Consider the following 26,605-nt stretch of genomic DNA (forward strand, 5'->3'; position numbering starts at 1 on the left):
CAATAATATAACTTTAAAGAATTTTAATACAATGCACAGAAGAATTTTATTTGAAACTATTATTTTATCAGGAATAATTTATTCCAGTATCATGTGTAGTTGCAGCTTTACTATCTATATGTGAAATAATTTAATAACCATAAGCGTAGCACTTTGGTTCAGCTGATAGCCATTGCCGGAAATGTTTTCGAATGGAAGAATTTGACCAATTACTGTCCTTGCGACCGCGATTGCGAAAACTTAATGTTGACATATAATTGTTAAACTACAACAAGTATGACTTTCAGCGATTCAATGTATGGTATTTATGATTTTGCCGAAGTTAATTGAAACAATATTGAATGAAATGTTGAATAAAATTAATAAAATAGATTACCAACGGAAGTCCAGATATATTATGAACTCTCTCTACAACCAGAAATTCCATGTACACATCCTAAAACAAAAAAGAGCCTGCACGATATTTTCAAAAGCTATTGTCTGAGAACCAATTTTATTTTATTTTCAGCCTAAATGAAAAATAACATTTTATTTGGGCATCTGGAACATGGGGTTAGGCATGTCACCAGGAATAAATCTAGACCTGCTCAGAGGCTGATATTAAGCCCCATACCTGCATCAGATGTCAGTACACTTCCCTCTTCAATAGTTTAAACATACTGTAAAATGTGAAATTGACGCGAGCGTGAATTAAATGTGAAAAATGAGTGGTCTTTGCTCGCATTATTAAACATTGCATTTATATCAACAATAAGACATTTTGGATAGAAGAAATACCAACTTAGACATACGCTGAAAACAAACAACTAAGTATTCCACATCAATGTGTATTGAGCAGCACTTGTAACAAGTACATGTATATAAACAATGTCATTCAAACACTAATTACATCCTGTGAATTGTCACTGCTGACCAGCGTTCTACTCACTCATGTCATCACTGATCACACCTGCAAGTCCAGACAGACGCCACCCAACATGGTGTCTCTGCTCTTTGCGACTGCATCAAAGGCCGACACGAGCCAGCGCGCACATATTGTTTTAGCTGAAGTACTCTACTCAGCGCTAATAAGCAGTGCTATTTGGTGTGTGATTGGATTAATGTAAGATTGGATTAAGGTGAGGATTCTCCTGTAAACCTGACACAGGACATTTTGTTTAGATATAAATCCACTGATGCGTGAGAGGAGGGTGTCGCATTCATATTGAGTCGCATTTTTGGCTAGGGGCCAGCGGTCACATTCTTTTGGAGACGCATTAATTTCACGTTTTACAGTATCTATGCCATCCTAAAATAACTCAGAATTTAGGGAAATTATAAGTATTGAGTTTTTTCCCAATCTGTTTGCCAAGGTCACTTACCATATATCGCTGTGTATAAGGCGACCCCACGTATAAGACGACCCCCCTGTACACACCTTCAAAATCAACCCAAAATCCTATACTCCTTGTATAAGACGACCTGGAATGAAGCACATCACAAGTGCGCACACAAACCTTATATATGCAATAAAAATTTGTTTATCTTGCGTTGTTTTTTCTACGATGAATGGTCGCGTGTTTAACTCCAGCACATGTTGCCATTTTGTGTTTACACGGTACGACACCAAATTGGTGCCCGTAAAATAAAATTCATTTATGAAGTAATAACATATAACAGACAATGGTGAGTAATTTAATCGCCAATTAACTATTTTGTAACTAACTAGGCTTAAATTTGCTTCACATTCAGCGTGTTTATTCCACAATCACTTATTCACACTGTCTCCAACAGTTGTTAATACAACTGTAAAAACAGCGGGAATTGATTTCAGCTTCACCGGTTATCACATGTTAGGTCACATGTGCAATATGCAAATGCTTACCAGTACTTCCAGCTCTCTACTCACGGATGTTGAATGTTTTACCGTGTCAGCTGGTTTGACAATCTGCATCGAGGCGAGGGTCATTTCAACTTTATTTGCAGAAATTATTAAACTTTATTCAAGGAAAAGAGATACAAATCATGTTTATGTATGGAAATAGTTATTGGAACAGTTATTTCGGACGAAATGCGAAGTTTTATTGTCAAATGCTGGGCTGGCTATCGGACGCCGGTTGACATTGCCAGTGGAAAAAAATGTGAGATCTTCGACTCCGTGTATAAGACCACCCCCCTTCTTAACCCCCTCATTTTAGGTACGAAAAACTCGCCTTATACACAGCGATATACGGTAGTTTGGAAATCTAAATTTTAATACAAATCCCTGGTCACACTTCCAGAATATTGGACTTAATAAACTGCCAGTATTTTGGTACATGTATGAGACAACAGTGGAAAACATTGAGAGGATCCAAGATGAAATGAGAACCTGTAATTGCCATGGTTTGGCTAATCAATCGTATCCATATTCCATATCTTGGGGTGGCAGAATTATCTGAAGAGAGGGTCTGAAGTTCTTCCCATAAATTAACTTGCATTGATAAAATGTACAAATTCAAATTCATATGTAATCTTTTATTGAAGAGAATTGTCATGAATCCAATAATTATTACTGTTAACAACTAATCATGTAAATTATAACAAATATCTCTGACATAAGGAAGAGAATAAATGGATGTCAACTTATTCATTACGAGGAATGACATCCATCAATTCTGTTCCTTATGTGAATCACTTCTAAATGCCATTAAAAAAACTTAAATATCTCATAAGTTCAAGACCCATGAAGATTCCGGGGTAGAAAAGTCTTCAGCAACCCATGCTTGCCGTAAAACTTGACTTAAGTACTCACGGAAATGGAAAAAACCTGTTGTTTTCGATCTCAGATTATAAATAAATGCAGTTAATATACAAAATATATAAATATTCAAACAACTCAATTAGTACTAATTGGGCCTTGGCACAAATACAGCGTATCAAAGGTTTTTATGTCTTTTTACACGAAAAAGTGTGTAAAAATATGAACAAAACAGACTATTGTGAAACTGAGCATAACCAGGTGTTAGTAGATCAAGGTGAATGTCCATGACCTATGACAACTTGACGACAGGTGAAAACAGGTGCTTGAAACCCACGTGCATGTGATTTGTCAGTAGTTAGTGATTTGTGAGTGGCATTGTGGGATAGTGAATCATCGTCAAAATATCAGAACGTAAAAGTAACATATTCCCTTCTCAAACAACAACTTACATGTCATTATTATTATGTACATGAACATAGATAACTTTTTTCCAGGCTAATTTGCATAATGCCTGTAGCCTGTTTCTGCCATGTCAATTTGGACTTAGTTTTATTTTTGAATTTTGAAACTGCCTACAAATTACCTCCTGTAAAGTACATTTTGTATTGAGCACTCAGATAAAACTAGCGAATCCAGACTAGTACTTTTCCAATTGTTTTGTTATTTCGTATTTACATCTACGTAATGCTTTGTGTCGATTATTAAATCCAGCAAAACATTTTTTTTTCATTTCCATCAGTACTTTAAGCGTGTCGTAAAAGGCGACTAACAGGATCGGGTGGTCAAGACTCCCTGACTTTGGTGATGAATGTCATCGATCCCAATTATGTGGATCGATGCTTATGATATCAATCACTGGATTGTCTGGTCCAGACTCAATTATTTACAGACCGCCTTCATATAGCTGGAATATTGCTGAGTGCGGCGTTAAACAACAAACCAACCAACCAATCATAAGTTCAAAGCTTTAATCATCAACAAAATTACCTGCTGATATCATGACGTTCAGAAGATTTTTTTTATTGGACCAGAACCGTTTCCATGTTATGATCCAGGATAAATCATATTAAAGGTATTATTCTCTTCATAACGAAGATATGTAGACAATGTATCTGTTTATTATAGGGTGGGGATAATATTGGTTTGCATGTTATGGTCAAGATTCTAACTCCTTTGGAAGTACCGGACAGATGAACAGAAGGGCCAAACCTTGTAGCATATGTGCATTCCTCTCATTATACTCACAATTGTACATATGGTTACACGGTGATCATAACTGTGTCCAAGTGTCAGCCCAAGCCATTTTTACATTTTTGAATCCCCACCACCTAGGGATGCTTCCAGTCAAATTTCGTTTATTTCCTATTAGTGGTTCAGAAGAAGTCGTTTGAATAAACAAGTATCGTGGTAGCTGGACATTGGGAATTTATTATTTATTTAAACAAACATTCCAAGTATGCTTCACAAATACTTGCGTGAACATGACTTTTCCTTTAACAATAAAAATACACTTTAACTTGAACCCGAGTAATGCTAATCAAGATGCTAAACAATGAACAGCATAAACGCAACACTTTCAAAAGTCTGGAAGCTTTAATATGCATTCACAAAATTACAAAGCTTGATTAAACAGTAGTGATCAATTTGCCAAAGTTGAGTAATTGAGTAAATAAACTCCCAGACCCCCGAAATATGGAAGGGAAAGATACAGTTGATGTTAAGTAGGTTATCTGATTAAGATGGACAAAAATGGTTAAACTGCAATATATAGTACATATCACTTGGATGGAAGAGATCTTCCAAATACCTTAAGGGCCTCCAGTCTAGAAGCCGTGCTGACATTTAGGTAGCGTAAATAAGCTTGACTTTTCCAGAATCCAATATCTTGGATTATCTCACCGGGTAGGCCTGTACTTAACGGCCCATGATGCACCACCACGTCTAAATGAGTGCCCTGTAACTACAATATTTGAACCACATAATGCTAAAATGTACTGAACTGTACTAATAAATCTGTCATGAGATAATGCACATAGATTATTGTCACACAACAGCGGTTGTAGCCGCCCAGTATCTGCATGCAGCAGTAGCAAAGACGACATAGCTTCAAACAGATTGAGGGGATGTCCCTCGATGTTAGGGAGGAGCACCTGCAGAATTCTCTCCCTAAACTGTACAGTTTTTGTCAATTTTAAGTCTATCGCAAACGCTCCATCGCTCAGGGAGACATCTTCAACACACATGTGCTTGCTGGCATCAAACACACTTTAACACAAAAAGTTGCTAGATCTAAGCATACCAAAAAATCCTGTTAAACATGCAGTCCAGATGGACGCACCCAATAAACTTAAGTTCAGCTTAAAACGAATCATCAATAAGTGATAGGGAGTAATGGGTGCTGCACACTTTTGAGCATCACCTAGCTCTCTTCGTACACCCCTGAGCAGGTTCTGCACATGCCAGTTATCCTTCAATGGATCATCAAGATCATTCATTTTGTGAATATTAGACACAATGCACAAATATTGTCTCACAGTACTGTACTTAAAATGCTTTATATCAACCATGTATGCCACAAAACAAGAAAGACACTAATTTGTAGCTGGGACTGGGTTGAACTTTGTCTTCTCACAGAACTCCATGTAACACTTAAGGTGGCTTCCATACGTCCCTTTTGTTGAGTCTGCCCAGCCCTTGCTTGCCAGACGATTTGCTGCTTCCTTCAGGTTGCTGTTTAGGGGATCTGCTACCCCATCTGTAAGAAATGAATGATTCTCTGCTAAAAACAGACAACTGCAAATGCGGTAACATCTCGTACACTTTAGATAATTGTCCAGACTCATGTATTCTAGAAATAGAATCTGCAAGAACGTTACACTTGCCAGGCACATGGATAGCTTTCAACACAAAGTTGTACTGGGCTTGGAGCCAACACAAATAGCGCAAATACTGCATCACAAAAGGAGACCTAGATGTCCCTTTATTAATCACAGCTTTCGTCGTCATATTGTCTGTCTTAACAATGACAGTTTTATTCTGCCATGCAAAACACCATCTAACAGCTGCAATAACAACCGCTAGAACTTCCTTGGAATTAATGTGCTGGTTTATGGCTGTAGGCATGTCAAATTCCCAGTTGACATACACAAAGTCTCCATTATATGCAGCACCTGCACCCACAAGACATGCATCTGTTTCAACTGTCCAGATTGGTGCAGAATCGAGGAAAGACCTTGATCCGTTGAATGTATCAAGAAAAGTGTTCCACCACATTATATCTTTCTTGTACTCACTATCTAATACAGCTTTATCTCCAGATGACACAAGTTGATTTTTCAAATCTATCTCACGTCTTAAAGTCCTTCCTCCCTGAACAGCCATAGAAGCCCAATTAAGTTTCCCTATGAGGCTCTCTTTTTGCTGGCCCTTTTCCTGTTTTTGAATTCTTGCAGTAATTCATGGAAATGTCGAAGCTTATCATTTGGCAAGGAGAGTGTACACAGAAACACCATCTTCTGGCTTGGGCCATCTACTTTTGACCAATTAACATTGAATCCAAGAAAACACAAAACTTGCAAGAGCTGGAGCAAGGCCAAAGCACATGACTCAGCTGTATCACACACAATCAAAAAATCATCTAAATATGCAAGCACTGTCACTCCATACCACTTCAACATAATTCTGCATACAGCGCCGCTCAAACACTGAAATATTTTCGGACTTTTTGCTGCCCCAAATGGCAACTTGGAATCATACATGTATGTGATGTCTTCCTTGCTTTCAAAAAGCCATGCTAAACCTGTAAGTTGGAAATTGCTTGGGTGTATCCTAACAGAGCGATAAGCATTTTTCAAATCCACTTTGGCTAAGTAACTACCTCTCTTTATGTGTTTCATTGCATGTCTAAGGTCCATATAGCTAGTTTCACAAGAACACATAAAACTGTTCATTCGGATAACAGACGGCAAACTTCCGTCGTGAATAAGTCGAACTTTTGTAGAAGATTTTGGGATAGCTCCTAAAGCACTAACAATAGTTGGTCTGCTATTAGTAACAATGTAGTTTCCAAGTTCAATTTCTTCGGTAACCTGAGCTTCTGTTTGCTCTCTGTGGTGAAAGGCGGACCTGTGAATTTTTGTATACTGATGCTCAATAGTCACATTGTCAATATCCGCCAATTTAAACCCATTATGAACCCCTTCTAGAATGAAATCCCTATCCGTATCTTCCGCCGGTAATATAAGTTCCCAAGCCACAGGATTTAGCGAATTGCATGAATGCGTTAGGCGTTTTTTTTTACTCAGTCCTAGTTGCTGTAGACTGAGTACGATCATCAGTTTGAACTAGAGGTGTACTAACATGCTGTAGGTGGTTGTGTCCTCGCCTGAAACGGGTAAAGCAAACCTGTGCAATTTTACAGTTTTCTAGGGAGCAGAAACCTTGGTTGTAGCGTCTGCAGATTTCCAAACCATCTGGTGTAAATGGTCCCCTAGTTCGTTGACCTTGCGGTACTTTCTTTTTGTATGGACTGTCTTACATCTGTTTTATCAATCGCGCTGTCTGCGACGTCTGTTTTGGGATGAGCTGAAATTCCCTGATGTCCTGGGAAGGTGTTCCACATCGGAAACCTTCTTCATGCTTCTATATTCTCTATCGTACAACAGAACGCTGGCCCATATGTACTTTGATGAATAGCGGCAAACGTCTTGCATATATTTTAGGTAGTCAAGGATTTCTTGTGAATTCATATCTCCTGACTTGATCCCATCCATTAACAGTCCCATGTTTGCGTATGCCCACATTTCAGTGGTAACTTTGGATAGATTAGGCAGTTTTACGTCCCAAATCGATGCTTACACCTTCACAAATATCTACTGTTTGCCTAGGAGTATCAAGGGAGTCAACCATTAAATAGTCCATTAAATCTCTTTCTTTACCTCGTACGCCATTTTGTTGAGCTGTGGCGGGAATTCTTGTCACGTGACCTCGATCTGCCGTCCCTTGTAATTCCGATTGTAGATTCTCAATCTGCAATTTTAGATCCCTCCGTTTCTTCTCAAGAATCATGCGAGCCAGTTCTGCCTCTAACTGACCACATTCCGACTTTTAACTTCAGTGCATTTGCCTCGAACCCATCAGTCGGTCTCCCGCCAGTAGCACCTTCCAACTCACTCAGCAGACTAGGCCTTGATCTAAATTCTTCACGTGGAGAGTCATACCTACGAAAACTCTCGGTCATAGGACTGTTCAAAGCCTCCATTATCTCAGGCATTCGTTTACCGGCCGTTTTTCGTTTGGGTTTCAAATCGGGATTAGATTGCATCATTATTGATAACGAAAAGAAACAAGCGTGCTGTGTCGTTCTGCCTTACGTGACGCCATGCATTGCCAGCTGTGCCCTCTAATAACTAGGGGGATATAACTCTGAGCCACTTCCAAGGGGAATAACTCTTAGGTACACTGTCAAAATATATTTTATTAAAATAACACATAAACAGGGATTCAGACCAGTTCCTTGATCCAAATTCTTAGGTTCACTACACACTTCAACATGGATTTTTTCCTGAAGAATATTTTACATGCCATGAGAATGAGTAGCAGGATGATGACAATTAGTCATAACCATGGAGGAGACGGATGCCTGGCTGTTCTGGCCAGGTAGTGTCCAGTGAGATACCATGTCGTAGTTTTGACTGCAACTTGCATTCTCAATCTTCGAACCATATGAATTGTGAATTTTCCTTCTAATTTATGTGACTCATAAAATCTTTACTCGATAATTTATAGCTATCCTCAATGAAATTAAAAAAAATGAAACAAGTTGGCCTTCAGAGGTTTGGAGAAAACTTAGAAGAATTTCTTTGCACGACATTGGATTTTGAAAATTTGACTGACTGGGATGATTTTGTGAAATTGAAAGATTTTTCTTCTTAATCCCAAAGTTGTGTACTTCAATCATGTCGGCAGGGATTTTTTTTATCTAGGATTCCAAATAATGTGCATTTCCTTGGCAAGCAAATTGGGAAAGGATCTTCATATTGTTCAAAGTTTCTGAGGAATTGGGAAAATTCTAATTTAAATTTGTGCTGAATATGTCTGAGCAGGGCATAGATAAAAATCCCTGTCCTGTATGTGGTATTTATTTTGTTTTCCTTTTTTTCTGAAAGTTTCAGTGTCGTATTGCTGTTGTAAAAAGAAGTGTACTTAAATTCCCCTGCTACATGTGATTTGAACATCGCAGCTGCCACATCAATGTTGATTTTCTAAACCACCCTCTTGTAACAGAGCCCCATGGTTAGACCTTCAATTGGTCCTGAGCAACATAGACAACTCACTGACTTGATTTGCCTGTCATAATAGTCTTGACAGAGTATCTTTGCTCACAATTATCAATCACTAGATTGACCATCCAAACATATTTACTGACTGTTAACCATTTTATGATTGTTCTTTTTCCAGTCTCTGCTGCTTATTATTGCCCATTTCCACAATCATCAATGTGTTTGCTAACACTTCGGCATCAAACATTAGGGTCTCTAATTTGCTGTTTGTGTACAGTGACTATCATTTAATTCCATGCTGGTTTCTCTGATGCAGCTTTGCTGCATCTTTGCTACGGCAGTTCATGTCGGCTTTCACACTGAAACTGTTGCCATTTGCGAAAAGGAAAGTAGTACCTTCACTTATAATGTAACACGCCAAGATGCGGCACATGTACATCTACTAACACATGATACACTCTCTGTACAACAATACTTGGATGGATGAATTTGCTTGAGATTTTTTGGTTGCCTGGTACTTTTTAATAATTTTAAATTTATTCAGTCCTTGTTTCATTTTTTATCACTTTGCTGTGAATTGGGAGGTTGTCCCTTAATTTCGATATACTCTGAATTCTGTTCAGCAATGGCACTATTTAGCAATGTACTTTTATGGATCATGGGGAGTCCGTAGAAATTAGCCATCTGTAGAAATTAGCCATCTGCGGGTCACGGTTTATTAAGTAGTCCTTTTCTCCAGAGAATTCTTCACTATGTTATTTTAATCTTCTTAATTACAGCTATTTCAGTATTATCCGTTTCATCATAAAATTCCTTGTCTTGTTGTAATGTTTGATTCATAGTATTCCAGTCCATTACAATGACTGCGCAGCCTTTATCTGGATTTGAAATTTTTAAGATCTTCCAAAGATTTCAAGTGATAAGTTAGGATGGCACTCCAGGTTGTTTTTAGTCGTTTGTTATAAATAGACCACTAAGGATATAAATAGACCACTAAGGAACAAGCAGAGTTGTGAACTTTAGACCCTGTTTTATGTAAAGTTATTTCAGTTGTAGTGTATCCTTTTAGAAATGTTAATTATTTTTGGGTCAACGCATTGTTTTTCTTCTGCAGCAGTTACATTTTTTTAAATCATGTTTGGTGGCTGTACTCTTAAAAAATATCAGTTGTATCATGATGCTGTGTATATCAAACACTTCCTTGTTCTCAGTCCTCTACTGCGTTCTGTGCCATGCACATTTTACATGATAGTATGTTGGCGATTTGATTTAAAATGGTCTTGTTTGAAATCTTCTAACTGCCAACTCTATATGAATTGGGTTCTCATACATATGTCTAATACACATACATATTTTAAAAGAGCGGGGACAGATTGACTTCGTAGGTAGCTACAGAACCAGGTAGCACTATTTTTGCTAAAAACTTTCCACTCAAAGGTTTCCACTCATAGAGTATGTTTTTTTTCCAGCCAAGGTAGCTAGTCGCCCTGGCCAGTGTGGACGGTGTGATGGCTATGTCCTGGAAGGCAAAGAACTGGAGTTCTACATGAAGAAAATCAAGGCCAAGAAGGGCAAATAAGCTGTTCCACCTACTATCCCTTGCATATTAAATGAGAGGAATAAATGTTGGATAACAACAAGTTTCCTGTTTTTTGTACACGCTGGACAGTTCTACTGTAACCTTTGTAGTGTTTGTTTTTAATGCCACACTATTAGCAATATTCCAGCTATGTGATGGCGGTCTGGACTAGTGATTGATATTATGAGCATCGATCCATGCAATTGGAATACGATGACAAGCAAGCCAGACCACCCAATCCCGTCTTGCGGGTAACATTTTGGAGTGAATATGCCAGGTATGTTATTCATTCCCAGCTGCACCATTGGCACACCGTTTGAATTAATAAAATTTAAATTGTATCCCGATACAATAAAAAACCCAACTCACTTTGTTTGGTAAGCTTGTTAAAATTCCAAATTTTGCACTTACAAATATTGCTTTATATTAAACATGTTTAGAGCTCTGCATGCCTCCATCTACATGATTTTGGACCACTCGATCAACATGGCCACTGATGATCTATTTTGACCCTGAATACAATGTATATCCAAGGGTTCGTCTGTTCACAACTCGAGGAAAACCACATGGTGTAGATGTGATTTTTGCTCTTTAGGTTTGACCAGCATTTATACTTTGTATAAATTTTGGACTATTTGCAGGGCATGAACTCAAACTATCAAATCTTTATGAAAACTTGGTACACACATTTACGATATAGTGAGCCATATCCACCCAGGTGGAGCTGTTAAAACACCATCTTGAACAGGCTAAGAATAATCCGCATCGGGACAGTCCACTACCAAGGCTGTATACCTGTCTGAGGGAGCACTTGCCTCGGCACCGCAGAGAGTATGGTTTTACGCCACTTTTAGCAATATCAGAAATGGGCTTCATACATTGTATCCATAAGGGAAATCGAACCCCGGCCAGACAATCCAGTGATTGACATCATGCGCATCAATCTATGCAATTTGGATACAATGACATGCATAATCCAAGTCAATGAGCCTAATCTCCCGATCCCGTTTGTCGCCTCTTGGACATGTCTTCAAAGACAAATGTCCACAACCCTAACTAGATAATCCGGGTCACCGCAGCGACAAGCCCACAGATACACGGGCATCCCAGAAACACACATACAATCTTTATTGAAGATGAGTATAGATACCAAGTGCCTTCTATTTCACTCCTGGGTGTTAACTATAAAAGCTGATCTCTAAGATGATTACACAGAATCAGTCTCTCCTCTTTTGTGAGCTGACATATCGAGCTCCTCTTGTGGGTTAACACAGCAATTGTACTTAAGAGAGAGTAAGTTAGTGAGTTAAGATTTATAGTCACATCGGCAATATTTCAGCCATATTGTGACTTAAGAGAGAGACTTACAGAATACACGGGTTGTTACGCCTTGTCTGTTTTCACATGTATATCATGGGCAAGTTACGCACATAAATTTATCAAGGCATGATTGTATGCCTATAACACTTATCTGTTAACAAGCATGAAATACTCACATCCCCCGCCAATATGACATGTCGGGTGTGTGCAATGCATTAGCTCTTGTGAACTATGTTCACTGGGCCTTTTTGTAAAGAAATATAGTACGTTTTTCAAGATCTTCTCAGGAAACGAGGACTACCGCCATTTTCAGTCTAAATCAAAGTCGTTGCCATGGAAACTCAAATATTTTTTTTTTTTTAAATCCCAAACTATCAAAAGGCACCAGTTCACCACTAGATCTATCTGCAAAATATGGTGAAGAAATATGGTACGGTTTTCAAGATCTGCTCCGGAAACGAGGACTACCACCATTTTCAGTCTAAATCAAAGTTGTTGCCATGGAAACTCACAAAATATTTTTTTTTTAAATCCCAAACTATCAAAAGGCACCAGTTCACCACTAGATCTATCTATGTGCCAAGTTTGGTGAAGAAATATGATGCGGTTTTCAAGATCTGCTCTGGGAACGAGGCCTACCGCCATTTTCTGTCTAAATCAAAGTCGTTGCCATGGAAACTCGAAAAACATTTTTTTTAAAATCCCAAACTATCAAAAGGCACCACTTCACCACTAGATCTAACTATGTGCCAAGTTTGGTGACGAAATATGGTACGGTTTTCAAGATCTGCTCCGGAAACGAGGACTCCCGCCATTTTCAGTCTAAATCGAAGTCGTTGCCATAAAACTATAAAAAAATAAAAAATAAAAATCCCAAACTATCAAAAGGCACCACTTCACCACTAGATCTAACTATGTGCCAAGTTTGGTGACGAAATATGGTACGGTTTTCAAGATCTGCTCCGGAAACGAGGACTCCCGCCATTTTCAGTCTAAATCGAAGTCGTTGCCATAAAACTATAAAAAATTAAAAAATAAAAATCCCAAACTATCAAAAGGCACCAGTTTACCACTAGTTCCACCTATGTGCCAAGTTTGGTGAAGAAATATGGTACGGTTTTCAAGATCTGCTCCGGAAACGAGGTACCGCCTTTTTCAGTCTAAATCAAAGTCGTTGCCATGGAAACTCAAAAATTAACTTTTTTAAAAATCCCAAACTATCAAAAGGCACCAGTTAACCACTAGATCTATCTATGTGCCAAGTTTGGTGAAGAAATATGGTACGGTTTTCAAGATCTGCTCCGGAAACAAGGTACCGCCTTTTTCAGTCTAAATCAAAGTCGTTGCCATGGAAACTCAAAAATTAACTTTTTTAAAAATCCCAAACTATCAAAAGGCACCAGTTCAACACTTTTCAGTCTAAATCAAAGTCGTTGCCATGGAAACTCGAAAAATAATTTTTTTTTAAATCCCAAACTATCAAAAGGCACCAGCTCACCACTAGATCTATCTATGTGCCAAGTTTGGTGAAGAAATAGGGTACGGTTTTCAAGATCTGCTCCGGAAACGAAATGTGACGAACGGACGGAAGGACGGACGGGCAGCACCCATTCCTATACCCCCCTTCCACTTCGTGGCGGGGGATAATAATCATTTCAAGATATATCACTGTCGTATCCTTGGACCAGGTTATTGACATCACTTATCCCGCTGTGATCTGGCTGAAACAGTTTTTACTGATGTGAAATGTCCATTAAGCATCATTTACCGTCATTTGAAAAAAACCCAAACATAAACATACTTATATTGCCCAAAGACATTCTTACAAGCTATGCAATGAATGAATGAAAAGGAAGGTATTGTTTCCACAGTTTGTTGGACGAGACTTCATCAAGACTGAAATCAGCAGAAGACACAATTGTCAGTCAGTTTTGTGTATGCCCACCATGGGCATCAATGCTGACTATGAGGTGTGTCTGATCACAAGAAATTCAACATTATTCTTCTCAGAGGGCCTGTGCTAACTGATCCTTGTTTATAATTGTTTTTTGTTTAAACCGCCAGTTACAGCCTTTCAGCACCCAAATCGGCTTCACACTTTGTTCTAAACATTACATTCCTCTGCCACATACAATTATGGATATGGGGTCATATGGCCCTTTGGCCTCTCAGCTGGTGTCTGCGGACAATTCTCAGGTCCAAGGTAGCATAACCTAATGAAATCTATATACACATACCTTCTTTCTGTTTGTTGGCATTATTTACATTATGGTGTATGATAACAAACGATAAAAACAGTTTCTTCAGCAAAACCAATGACATATAAATAAATGTGTATCAAAAGGAAATTGTGCCCCGGCTCAGAATAGTCAGTTAGCAGGCAACACGTAATTGCTTTGGTGCAGCAGCATAATATATATGGCTATAGTGGCATGATCTCATGTCAGGTTAAATCAGAGCCAAATATCACAATAAATCAAAGTCATTCAAATACATCCAGAAGCTGACTACAAACTACTTGTGTACCATATTGCAGTTCATTCGTGGTGAATATGTGTTATTGCTGCATATTGTACATATGGCTGCTACGGAACATCGCAGGACAACAGGTCTGTGGGCTACAAATTTGATAGTAAGGAAACTGCATAATAAGAATATATAAAGTGCATATCCTGACCAAATAACTTATATACATTAATCACGAAATAATGTTCCTTGCAACCATGTCAGATGAAAGAATAGTTACATGCATTATATTTACAATAACATAAAATGTATTTACAAAACATAAGCATATACACATGTCACTGAACAAATTCAAGTGGACTCGCCTATTCCAGGGGAACAGATCATTGCAAATCACCAAGGTCCCGAGGGTGACAATCGAATGGAGGAGGACACAAGCCCCTACTGTTTTATCAAACCCGGTGTAGCCACCCACAATAGAACAACCGGATAGATGGGACAAAGGCACCGTCCAAGCCCAGAAAGGCTCTACTATAAATTCTGGAAAATAATTGACAACTGTTACGGGTGGAAAATACCAGCATATGTTCAAAAGAAGATCAGACTGGGTGATTGGGAGCATGTTGTCTCCCATCACAGACAAATAATGCCGGAATGTGTGTTGACACTTGTGCGAAGAAAATACCCAAATAGGATAAAAGAGCCATATAATGGGACACAAGTGGTGGTAAACTGACTTTGTTATATTTCTCTTTGTATATATATATATATATATATATATATATATATATATATATTATCATTGATATTCTTCCTAAAACTGCAATTAATTTCTTTAGGGAAAATTAAAATTTTGTAAAGCACAACACAGAAATGAAACTCTTGGCATCATGTACAATCCGTTTGATTCCATTTCAGACTGATCAATTGCTCACTAACTCAAAATTTAATAATTGCAACAAAACCAAAATGTGCACAGCGACATGAATTGGACAGACCAACTCTGATGGTTTGTCTCATAATTTTGGACACCCGAATAAAAAAATTGTTTAACAAACGATCATCATATTGTTGACATTTTTCGCCATGGCATACCAGGGAGGACCAGTCGCTCATAGAACAGCCAGGTGGGCGAGTTTCATGTGCGAAAGTGACGTAAGGCTTGCTGAGCAAACCATAGATGCGTGATTGCTATACCTGAAATAATGATAACATCACACGTCTTCAATTTTTTTAAAAAGAATGTGAAAGAGGTAGACCACAATATGCTTTGAAAAAGTATCGTTTACGAACTGCACGTGCAGTTGGGATAACAGAAGGGAAGTTAAAAACTATGTTAAAAAAGTGTACTGATTCAACCTGCAGTGACACACCTGAGGGGACCATCTCAAAACCCAAGCGATGTTTTAAAGTCGATTCATTTCAACAAGAGATGGTTAAAAACGCCATTAAGACTCTGTATAAACAAAATATCTATGTCTCTCTCCGTTCTCTAAAAAAATATATGGAGACAAATCATTCTTTGACCATTTCAAAATATCAGTTATGGAAATTGCTACACCAATTTGGTTTCCGTTACAAAAAAGTAGGCTCCGAAAATAGACATGCATTATGCGAGAGGTCTGATATTGTCGACTAAGGAACCATTTCTTACGCACAATACGAGAAAAACGTTACGAGTTCTATGGATGAGCAACTTCTTTATTACAATTAGTGCCATCTACATCAAAAGGATCCAGCCAGCAATGAACAGAGATCAAGGCTATTACATCCCGCCTGCTTACCATCACCTAATTGCTAAATCCCTATGTCCATCCAATTAATCCACTGGCTTCCATCATCTCTATCAGTCTGCTTGCTGACTCTGTGTGTCATCAACTGGCCTCCAAGTATCTTAATCAGCTCTCTGTGTCCATCAATCAATATATAATGGTGTTAGGATCTACACCGAAACGTCGCACTAATTGTAATAAAGAAGTTTTCATCAATAGAACTCGTCTTACTTCAACACACCAACTTCTAAATGCCACTGAAAGAAGTAATATGATGATCGTTTGTTAAACAATTCTTTTATTCGGGTGTCCAAAATTATGAGACAAACCATCAGAGTTGGTCTGTCCAATTCATGTCGCTGTGCACATTTTGGTTTTGTTGCAATTATTAGATTTTGAGTTGGTGAGCAATTCATCGGTCTCAGATGGAATCAAACGGACTGTAGCTGACTATGGCAATACAGTATCCTTATCAGACAAGTGATTGTGTTTTGTTTACATAAAGAGTGTAATTGCCCTACGAGGTCATATGTGTGACTGTGCTGTGTCTCAAAGTTCTCAGGCCTCCCTCCTTGAGGAAAAAGTGGCGGTTTAAGGTAACATTCCAGCAAAATTACTGCAGCCTCTAAATAACTGAGTCTGGACCAGAAAATCAAGTGATTGATGTGAACATCGATGAAGTGCATCAACCAAGTCAGCTTAGCTGACCACCTTGTCCTGTAAGTCGCCTACAACGACAAGCAAAGTCGCGTTTTATGGCAAGCATAAGTTGCTGAAGACCTATCTCTTTCATCCCTGGCTGCCCCCGAGTTATGTCCCTTGAAACACTGCCGTCCATCACACTGACAAGGCCTGAACACTGGCCTCCCTGGAAGTATTACTGGATTTTTTTGGTTATCGCTCCTGATGTGTGGAAGTGGGAGTGCGAGCTCGCAAGAAAAAACTGAAATATCATATCAATTATTCGTCCGTGTCATCCTAAATTCACCTAAAAGTTCCGTTGTGCACCAGAGAGCTAATTGACCACTGCAATGGACATTGGAACTGAGCTTTGGCGAGCCCGTATCAGCAATTTCTCACAACCATGTGGGAAGGGTGGACGACGCCATCTTGGTCAGTATACCCCATACACAACATGGACAGACGACCTCGAGCTCCGGTATCGAGTTTTGTGCACAGTGCTAATCTATAATCTAATATCAGTAGTTGCTGCAACAGTGTATCAAACCAGTTGTGAGGCTGTACTGTCACATGGCAAGGTATGCATTGGCGGTCTCCTCCCATTAGTAAGACAGCCCAGTTGTGAGACACCTTAAAACAACAATGTCATACCTGGTTGCACATGTTAATCAGGTAATTAACCCTTATCATGAAAATGGACTTGTCTTATTATAGACAAAAGAAATGACTCATGATGCTTGATACCCTCTTTTACTTTATTTCATTCAATATTTTAATTCATCCATCCCTTAAATCCATTGTTTTAACATTTCGCCACTTAGAGTTCAGTTATATATAATATAAGTTAATATCACAGTTCACATCACAGTTCACATCGAGGTTGTCACACTGACACAACCTTAATCCATCTTCAGAAGTTTGCCAACAGCATCCACGAACTGGAGTTGTGTCTTGACACCCTGGGATAGCTGATCCTTCAGTCTGGAAAGTCGACTGTCAATCTCCTTGTACACACGCTTTCTTGCTGGTGGGGGGCGGTCGGGTAGCGTTGTGGTTAAAGCGTTCGCTCGTCACGCCGAAGACACGGGTTCGATTCCCGACATGGGTACAATGTGTGAAGCCCATTTCTGGTGTCCCCCGCCGTGATATTGCTGGAATATTGCTAAAAACGGCGTAAAACCAAACTCACTCACTCACTCATTCTTGCTGGTGGAGCTGCACCTAGGTCTAACTGAGATAGCTTGGTCTTCTCAGATTTCTCAATCTTCTTGATGATCTCGATGACCCTGTAGAGATTAGGATGACGATGATTCAGTGATGCATTGGCGCGACTGTGGAAACCCTCCTAGCTGATGGAGGGAAATATAGCTGCAGCCTCCGGATCATGTCTCAAGACCTTGTCGTTGTAGAGGGCTGGCATAGGAGTGGTTGGTTCTTCTCTTGCTCTCTTCCTTAAGCTGCCAAGGAACTGGATTCTGCTGGTGTTTTCTGGTGGGTGGTTGTGTACAGTGAAACTTTTTGAGTAAGCTCCTATTAGCTCCTAACTCATTTATTTCCTGAGAATTTTCAAACAGAATTACTGGCCTACTCTTATTAATTAATCCGCTAATCATGGGCTGTGACCATTGTTAAGTGGGTAGACTGGCTGTGTTTGTTTAATTAATCCCACCTTCTCCACTGTCTTACAATGGGTGTCTCACTCATGGGATGTCTTACTAATGGGATGTAACCGCATTGGCCCCACATTGCACGGACTTCCTTGGCTAATTGTCAGATGCGTTGAGAAGGTAAACATTGACTTTGAACAATTTGCAAGTAGCATTTTTCTCACTTTGTGTGGCGATATAGAAGTAACCCCGGCCCAAATGATAGCGATAAAAATCTAGATACACAGAAGCTACAACGAGAAATTTTGTCAGAAATTAGAGCGATGAAGACTGATATATCTAGTATGTCGAAAGAAATTAAAGTATATGCTCCGCAGCTGACTGTATGAAAAGGGATCTGTTCATAAAACCAAAGTCACAACCTTGCTATGATAAGGAATGTGTTTACTGCAGGATGGAAAGAGATAGACTTTTGAAAGTTTTCAGACGACTCAGGGACAATATATCTCTTCAGAACTTTATTACAGCGCGTAATTTGTACACAACTGTTCTTAGGAACAAAAAGAGACTTTATGCTGAAGAGATTAGAGTTAAATTATTGTCACACATTAATAATGCTAAAGATTTTTGGAGAATATTGAGACATTGTTCATCATCTAGTTATAATATATCACCTATATCTACAAGTATGTGGTATGAGCATTTTAATGATTTGTTTAATAGTTCTGTTTATTCGACAGGCCCACATGAAGATGATGGTGAAGCTGACAATGAGTGTTTTGATGATGTTGTTGAACCATGTGTAAATACCTTAACTGATGATGTCTCTAAGAATATTCTAGATTCTCCTATCTCCCGAGAGGAAATATTAAAAGCAATTTCACAGCTTAAATGTTCAAAGTCTGCAGGGTTGGATGATATAATACCAGAGTTCTTTGTGGCTGCTCAGGATATTTTAGTCCCATATATTGAACTTGTCTTTAATATTATTTTTGACACAGGTAATTTTCCACAATCTTGGTGTACTGGCATAATAATTCCATTACATAAGAAAGGTGATACCTCCCTACCCACAGGAGGCTTCTAGCCCCAAGCACATATTGTGCATAACAGCATTTCAGCTCCTCTAAGTTCTTCTCTATTTTATCCACAGGTGCAGGTCTTGTTTTAGCTGGCGATGCAGTGGGTTTAGTTGAAGTTGCAGCAGGGGGAATTAGTCCAAATCGGAACTTTTTGGTGGTGGTATTAAGCAAATTCATCATTCAAAGATCTACATAAAGAATGTGTAATTAAGCTGAAGAATATAAAAAAACATTCACAAATAAAGCCAAGGTCTGCCTTACAGCAATGAAGTATAGTAAAGTGCCGGTATATGATGCTCTTCTCCTTCACCAAAGGAAACAAAAGAAATGGGATTACAGCTAGGCAACAGAGTGACACAATCACAAAACTTGGAAAATTAATGATTGAACATATCATTAAAGTATTCATGGTTAATTTCTTAATGATTGAGAATCATAATCAATACTTTTCAATCTTGAAATAATTGTTTCATGTTCAATAAACACAAATGGGAAGATTTAAATATAAATACGGTACCAAGCCACCACACACAGGGGAGAACAAGCAGGATCGGAGTGCACTATCTCAGTGGTTATGTGACTATCTGCAAGATACTTAATGACATAATTAACCTTTTATCGCTTTCCTTAAACTTTTCATTCAGCAGAAATATGCGACACCTCTTAAAAAAAGACCGGGTTTAATTCTGTGGTAGTTTGTCCAAGGAAAACAATGACTTTGATATAATTAACCTCAATAGATGTGTAAATTTGACAATCAAAGAATTCAAATTTAATTTTTAACTTATAACTTGATTGTGTTCCTTGTTTCTGGTGGCGCCACTGGGAGGCACTACCACTACAGTGCCAAACATGTACTTAAGATTAAACAGAAATCTCACATTTATATGGAATTGGTTTGTAAAAGAATTTTCCATGTTTTCCATGTGTGTGAATGTCTATAACACTACACAGAGAAAAATGATATACATTTTATCAAGTAAAGCCAAAATATCTAATTTGAACATAATCTAAAATGCATTACAGAAGTGACTTAAACTTTTCATAAAAAACAAGTCTGATGTCTACTTCACTGTATATCACTATGGTCTGAGTAGTGTTGCCACCATAACAACAAACTCTCAGTTAACAAAAAGAAATAATTCAAAAACAGAAAATCAAGAAGAAAGGAAATCTATAAAATTCATAATAACAATTAAACAATACTTACCAACTGATTCAATTGCAGATGCATTCACTCTGTTTCATTAGAAAACAGATAGGGTTAGGGTTTGAAAAATTCATAAAAAATGGAAAATGTTTAGTCTTTCTAAAACTTTGTTTGAGATGAATCCACTGAATAGTTTAAGAGAAATCGCGCGGACAAAGTTTTCGGACGGTTGTTAGGGTTTGAAAAATTAATTAAAAAATGGAATATTAATAAAAACATTTTTTTCCTTTTGACTGCACCCCTCCATATGACACAGATTATATGTACTAAGTTTGAGATGAATTCACTGAATAGTTTAAGAGAAATTGCGCGGACAAAGTTTTCGGACAGACGTTAGGGTTTGAAAAATTCATAAAAAAATGGAAAATTAATAAAAACAATTTTTTTCTTTTGACTGCACCCCTCCATATGACACAGATTATATGTACTAAATTTGAGAAGAATCCACTGAATATTTCAAGAGAAATCGCTCGGACAAAGTTTTCGGACGTACGTTAGGGTTTGAAAAATTCATTAAAAAATGGAAAATTAATAAAAACATTTTCTTTTCTTTTGTCTGCTCCCCACTATATGACACAGATTATATGTACTAAGTTTGAAATGAATCCCCTGAATAGTTTAAGAGAAATCGCGTGGACAAAGTGTTTGGACAGACAGACGGACGGACGGAACCTTGGTATAACTATATACCTCGACATTTTGTCGGGGGTATAAAAAACTTAATGTGGGAGGAAAGCCCAAAGTGATACAGGTCTCAGACGTTTACCACTTCGGTGAAACCCACGAGCACGGGTAGGGTGCTGACAAACCTAGAAACATAATTGGGGCGAACCGGGATTCGAACCCACAATCATAGGTTTCTGGCGTGCCCAAGGGATGCAACTCTGCACAGCGAATTGAATCACAGTCTTAGACGACTGGGCCACCCGTGCCCCCCTCGTCAACCTATCAAACTCACGTAGAGATTGAATAAGGTAAGAACGAGAAGAGGAAACCATGAAGGATACCCGTTTATCACACAGGTCTTCAATCAACTACTGAGACATCACATGTGCAAAAGACAGAGGTAAGCAGGTAGAAGATTGGGACACCATTTAACAAATGGCCGCACCGGATGGTGGCTTCTATTGACTTGGACCGAAGTCCCAACAGACAAGCATATATACCCTCCCTCTGGGAGCTTGTCTGGGAAACCCGATTGACATAAGCAATAAATGAAAATATTGCAGTATATACAGGAAACCAGACTTGGGACTTGTAGTCCGCTGGGCTTCCTCATCTGCGCTGTGTGGCTGCTGTGACCTTGGAAGTCGGCGTTTGAAATTCCGAAAGGAGTAGGAGGTGAAGACCATATCAGAACGCCAGAACAATCCCTCCATGATGGCTGAAAGTGTGCAGTACTATGCAACGCCAAGGTGGAAGTCACTGCCCTCATCTCATGAGGATTGGAAGCAGCTGGGGCGGTAGTCTCTCAAAGGTGTAGACCCCGAGGATCATAGAACGGTAGCCAGTGGAGATGGTGGTTATACAAGATACATCAGAAGTTGCAGTCGTCGACAAGTGGATGAAAAATATGCTTGTGACAGCGACGGATGGTCTGAGATGCCTTCAAGTAGATCTTGTAGGCTCAGGCTGGGCAAAGTGAGATGTCTTCCACGACATCAGCTCTCAATAAATGAGAGTGGTTGAGAGTGAAAAGACGATCCGGTTGTCCTTGAATGCTTATCTTGTCGAAGTCGCTGGAACCGGACTCAGCCGATGTCTAAGCACGAGTTCCTCAAACACGAGCTGCAGGAACAAGTGCAAGAAGGAAGATCGTCATGAACGTAAAGTTCGAGGTTTTATCCACAAGTGGTTCATTGCCTTTATCAGTAAGTTGAGCTTGTCTACCAAAAGTGAAAAAGTCAACTGCAGGAGGGTCTCTGATTTCATCATGCCTTGAAGGTGTATAGTATATCCCACTGTTGAAATGAGTGTCCCGATCATCAGACGTTGGTTTCTTGACTGTGGGGTCCAATGAAATATTGGCCGGATTACAGCCTCGTATTCCAGATAATTGATGTGGCAGAGCTGTCTGCTTCTGACCGTAGGCCTGATGTTACTTCCAAGTTGAAGTGAGCTCCCCAACCTTGAAGTGAGGCATCCATGAACAGGTGGTTGTTGTATTCCGGCTTGTGTAACCAAGTTCCTGCGCAAACAATCGATTCCACTGTCCTTCACAAGAGGTGATTCCTCACTGTGTTCTGGTACTAGGATGTTAGTCTGGCTCATTAGACTTTATCCCAAGGAATGGAGATCCAGGAATGGTTGTAAGTTGGACTTCTGATAATTTATTAACCAACGTAGTTGAGTTAATAATTTCCAGGGAAAAATTGTAGTCTGAGTAACTGCTTGAATCCCTTCGTCCAGGTAAAATGTATTACAGATTCCTGTGTGACGAACAGCAATTGGTTTAGTCACTCGTGTACATAGCCATGGGTCGAAGCAATTCCAGAGGGTAGTGTTCCACCAGTGACAAGAGGAGTGGTTCTCCTTCTAGTTGTTGAAGTCCAAGTTGTCTGTCGTCTGTTGACCGGTGATGCTTGGAATGGGGTAGCGGAGAGGTCGTCCGATTACAAACGTAGAACTTCCGAGTTGTTGATGTGGAGATGAGTTCACCTGCAGATCGACGTTGAAGCACACATAACACAAAAATTGTGTTCTAAAGTGATGGTAAAATCTTGACAGTCATGCGTTTGATCTGGTATCTAGAAGAAAAACGAGGCTGAAGATGTAGTTTACTGGTTGGCTGATCGTACGAAGCAGAGTAATCGTGACCACGTGGAAGAGAGGTAATAGCAGAAACCGTGCCAACTCTCGTCTTGAATAAGTGAGGGATGACTTGTCCTGCCAGGTTGATCGATGATGCGTATAACTGGTGAAGAGAGGATCGATTCCATCGCCCAGGCACCGGAAAAAGCGCTGTTCATTCCGGTATCGATGCGTCGACAAAAGGAGTTGTGAAGATGTGACAGACCGCACGTATAGTCATTGACTACTACTGTAAACTCGCATGAGATCAGCCTGTACCAAAGTCAGCATGGTAGTCTTGTTTACAAACAGCAATCTCGGCGTGACGTGAAATTCACCCTTGCACAGAACAGGAAATACAGCAGTCTTTCCGATCATGTGGTCAAAAGCTCCCAGTACACGAGCAGTGTCCCAAGTAACGAAAAACACCGGTGTATAGGCAGTCAATTTCTTGTAGAATATGGGACGAAACCGGTGTAGTACCTAGGTGAGCCCTGTATGATGCTTGAAACCATCTTCAGACATCGAACATCTGCCGTTTGTATCGATGAAAGACCGATGAATTCCCCCGTCGAATCATCTGTTAGAATGGTGAAGGTTGACCACGGCAAGGGTGGATAAGACGTGCCAGCTAATATGGAATATCAGGCTGAATTCGAGGGTATCGATGATAAAGGTCGGCTACGATGATATCTAGCCTCAGGATAATGTCGTCCGTCTGATGATTCAAATCTGAATAGGGAGAGCGCGTTGTCTCAATCATCATAACCTTGTAATGGTGATTTCTCATAAGAGAGTATCGTAAGACAGTTCAAGGCTGGCAGGCACGTGGACCTGATCCATGAAGATCACGGTAGAGAAGAGACGTCAGTATCTCAAGCTCGCCATAAGAGGTGACTGTGCCTGTAAGAGACCAACGAGACTGGTTGGTCAAGTTCGCTGATGTGGTTGGTGCAGGTCATCGTATCCCAAGACACAGACAGATGCTTATGATGACAATCACTGGATTGTCTGATCTAGACAACGGAATGCAGCGAAGGCCTAGTCCAAGTTCGCGTATAGAAGTCCGGTGCACGATCAGAGAGGTCTATTGATTCCGTGGAAGAATGACGATCTTATGAGTGAGGACGATCCGTCGTTCGTCTGTTTTATATAACAAAGTTATATCTGGGATAACATCTTCTCAGTAAAGTACATATTCTCATACTTTATGTGGTCGAGTCCCGTCGGAATTCGAACCCACACTGACAGAGTAAGGGACCTAATCGCCAGCACACAAAGTCAGCGATCTAACCCACTCAGCCACCGAGACTTCCTGCAAGGGAAAGTCGTCCTAGCGGACGAGTTCTTGATTGGACGAAGTGTCGATGTATCATAGAGTGGAGATCCCTCGGTATCGATCTGTAGGAGAGGCGAAACTGTCGATCCTCCGAGTTACGACCTGACGGACTGTCCATCCAATATCAGCATCTTGTCGATAATGGTGAAGTATGTCGATAATGGCGAAGTAGGGTGATCTGTCCATCCCTCGGCCGTTGATGATCCCTCGAAGGATGATGATCCTGTCGATCCTCCAAGGTACGATTTGGCTAAATGTCCATCAAAGAACAATGCTTGTCGATAATGGTGAAGTATGTTGATCTGTCGATCCCTTGATCACTCGGTCGTTTACGATCCAGCAAAGGATGACGATCCTGTGAGTGAAGATCCATCGTCAGTCGACTATCACTTCCTCGCCGGTGATTGTAGCGTTTTCAGTCAGAAGGGTTGTCGCCATTAGAAAGCCGGAGAGGTGTAGCTATATCCTCAGAGTGCTGCAGAAGCGATGACCCGAGTAGCAAGCGTGTCGGGGGGGGGGGGGGGGGGGGGGGGGGAGGAAGAGGCAACCCTCAGTTGACAGCTTGACTTCCCAAGCTGAGTAAAGGGCCGTAGTCCAACACGATGACTGTGGAATATTGTTATTGTATGTGAGAAAAAACAACAATAACAAACAAAACAACAAACTAGATATGTATACAAAGTCATATTTAGCCAGTTCTAGCTAGCTTTATTTCACATATGTATGGGCATCGGGAAATTATTTGTTTCATGGACTAAAAGTTAGTCGAGGTGAAGGGATAGACGACAGAACCGTACACTGGCCATATAAAAGCAAGACGACTGTAGAAGCCTGTGAGGAAGCGGACACATGCACAGGGGCGTGATCCGCACAGAGGCGGGAATCGCAGCAGTCAAATGAGACGGAAAGCGATCCTCCTCAAAGGACAGCGATGTAACCATCGCCGAATAGACTAATATCTTGTTAAGCAAGAAAACGAAGGTACAGCCACAGGGGATAACACAATCGTTTGGGTTCCAAAGCGGAGGAAAAAACAACATGCACGAAAACCGTAAACAACGCCTTGAACCGACGAACAGTCGCCTTTATCAAACATTTAGCTGAGTAAGTTGAGATCCAATTCTGACAAGGTGATATTAATACCGCACACTCTTCGTGGTAATGGTAAACTTTAGTATTGAAGTCGTGTATTTAAATTTTATAAAAAAAAAATTAAAAAAAATAAAAAAAATTCTCTGTTCAAGTATAACGTCCGAACACCATAGCGATAGAATTGAGATTGAGGGTGCTGGATATGTCAGGTGATCAGGTCGCGGGGGTCGTGTCGCACGGGATTTTAGTGGTGCATGAACCATGATCACAGTGGTGATTTGGTGATGTATGGGATGTGTTTGGGTGTATGGTGTTTTTGAAGCTGGAAACTTTAGGACGTTTCCACACCAAGATCGAAGAATAAGAAATGCATAGTGTGAGATAGGATAAGTTTAAGAATTGAACTATTGTCCCTTATGTTGAGGTACAAAATCTATTTCACCCAGTCTCATGAATAATACCAACTTTATATTCATTGGTGATCTGTCTCACAAGGTCCTCTGGAGTTCTCTCATTCATGTAACTTGCTATGTCTGTAATGTACACTGACGGACACATGTTGATTCCTTTCTCCTCCCTGTTCCATCCAAAATCCAAGGAAAAAGGATCCTGAAGAACATGTCCATCAACTAGGAGCTTCTCCTTGTATTCAGTGTTCACTGGA

The 26,605-nt window shown here is 39.7% G+C and overlaps 1 protein-coding gene and 1 long non-coding RNA gene across 2 annotated transcripts in view; one reads left to right on the top strand and one right to left on the bottom strand.

Annotated features, from left to right (window-relative positions):
• LOC124115354 (40S ribosomal protein S8-like) overlaps positions 1–10,640 on the top strand; it is a 57,693-nt gene extending 47,053 nt beyond the window's left edge. Inside the window, exon 6 of the mRNA XM_046476302.2 lies at positions 10,473–10,640. Within this exon, the coding sequence (XP_046332258.1) occupies positions 10,473–10,582 (110 nt within the window). The 3' untranslated portion in view covers positions 10,583–10,640. The remainder of the gene's footprint in view (positions 1–10,472) is intronic.
• On the bottom strand, positions 4,912–26,605 carry LOC124115355. The gene is made up of 2 exons (XR_006857967.2): positions 26,407–26,605; positions 4,912–5,477 (listed from the first exon to the last, which is right to left on the bottom strand). It is a non-coding gene; the product is annotated as an uncharacterized LOC124115355 (long non-coding RNA).

Source organism: Haliotis rufescens, unplaced genomic scaffold, assembly GCF_023055435.1.
Source record: "Haliotis rufescens isolate VD_foot unplaced genomic scaffold, xgHalRufe1.0.p SCAF_1, whole genome shotgun sequence".
In the NCBI taxonomy this organism is placed as follows: domain Eukaryota; kingdom Metazoa; phylum Mollusca; class Gastropoda; order Lepetellida; family Haliotidae; genus Haliotis; species Haliotis rufescens.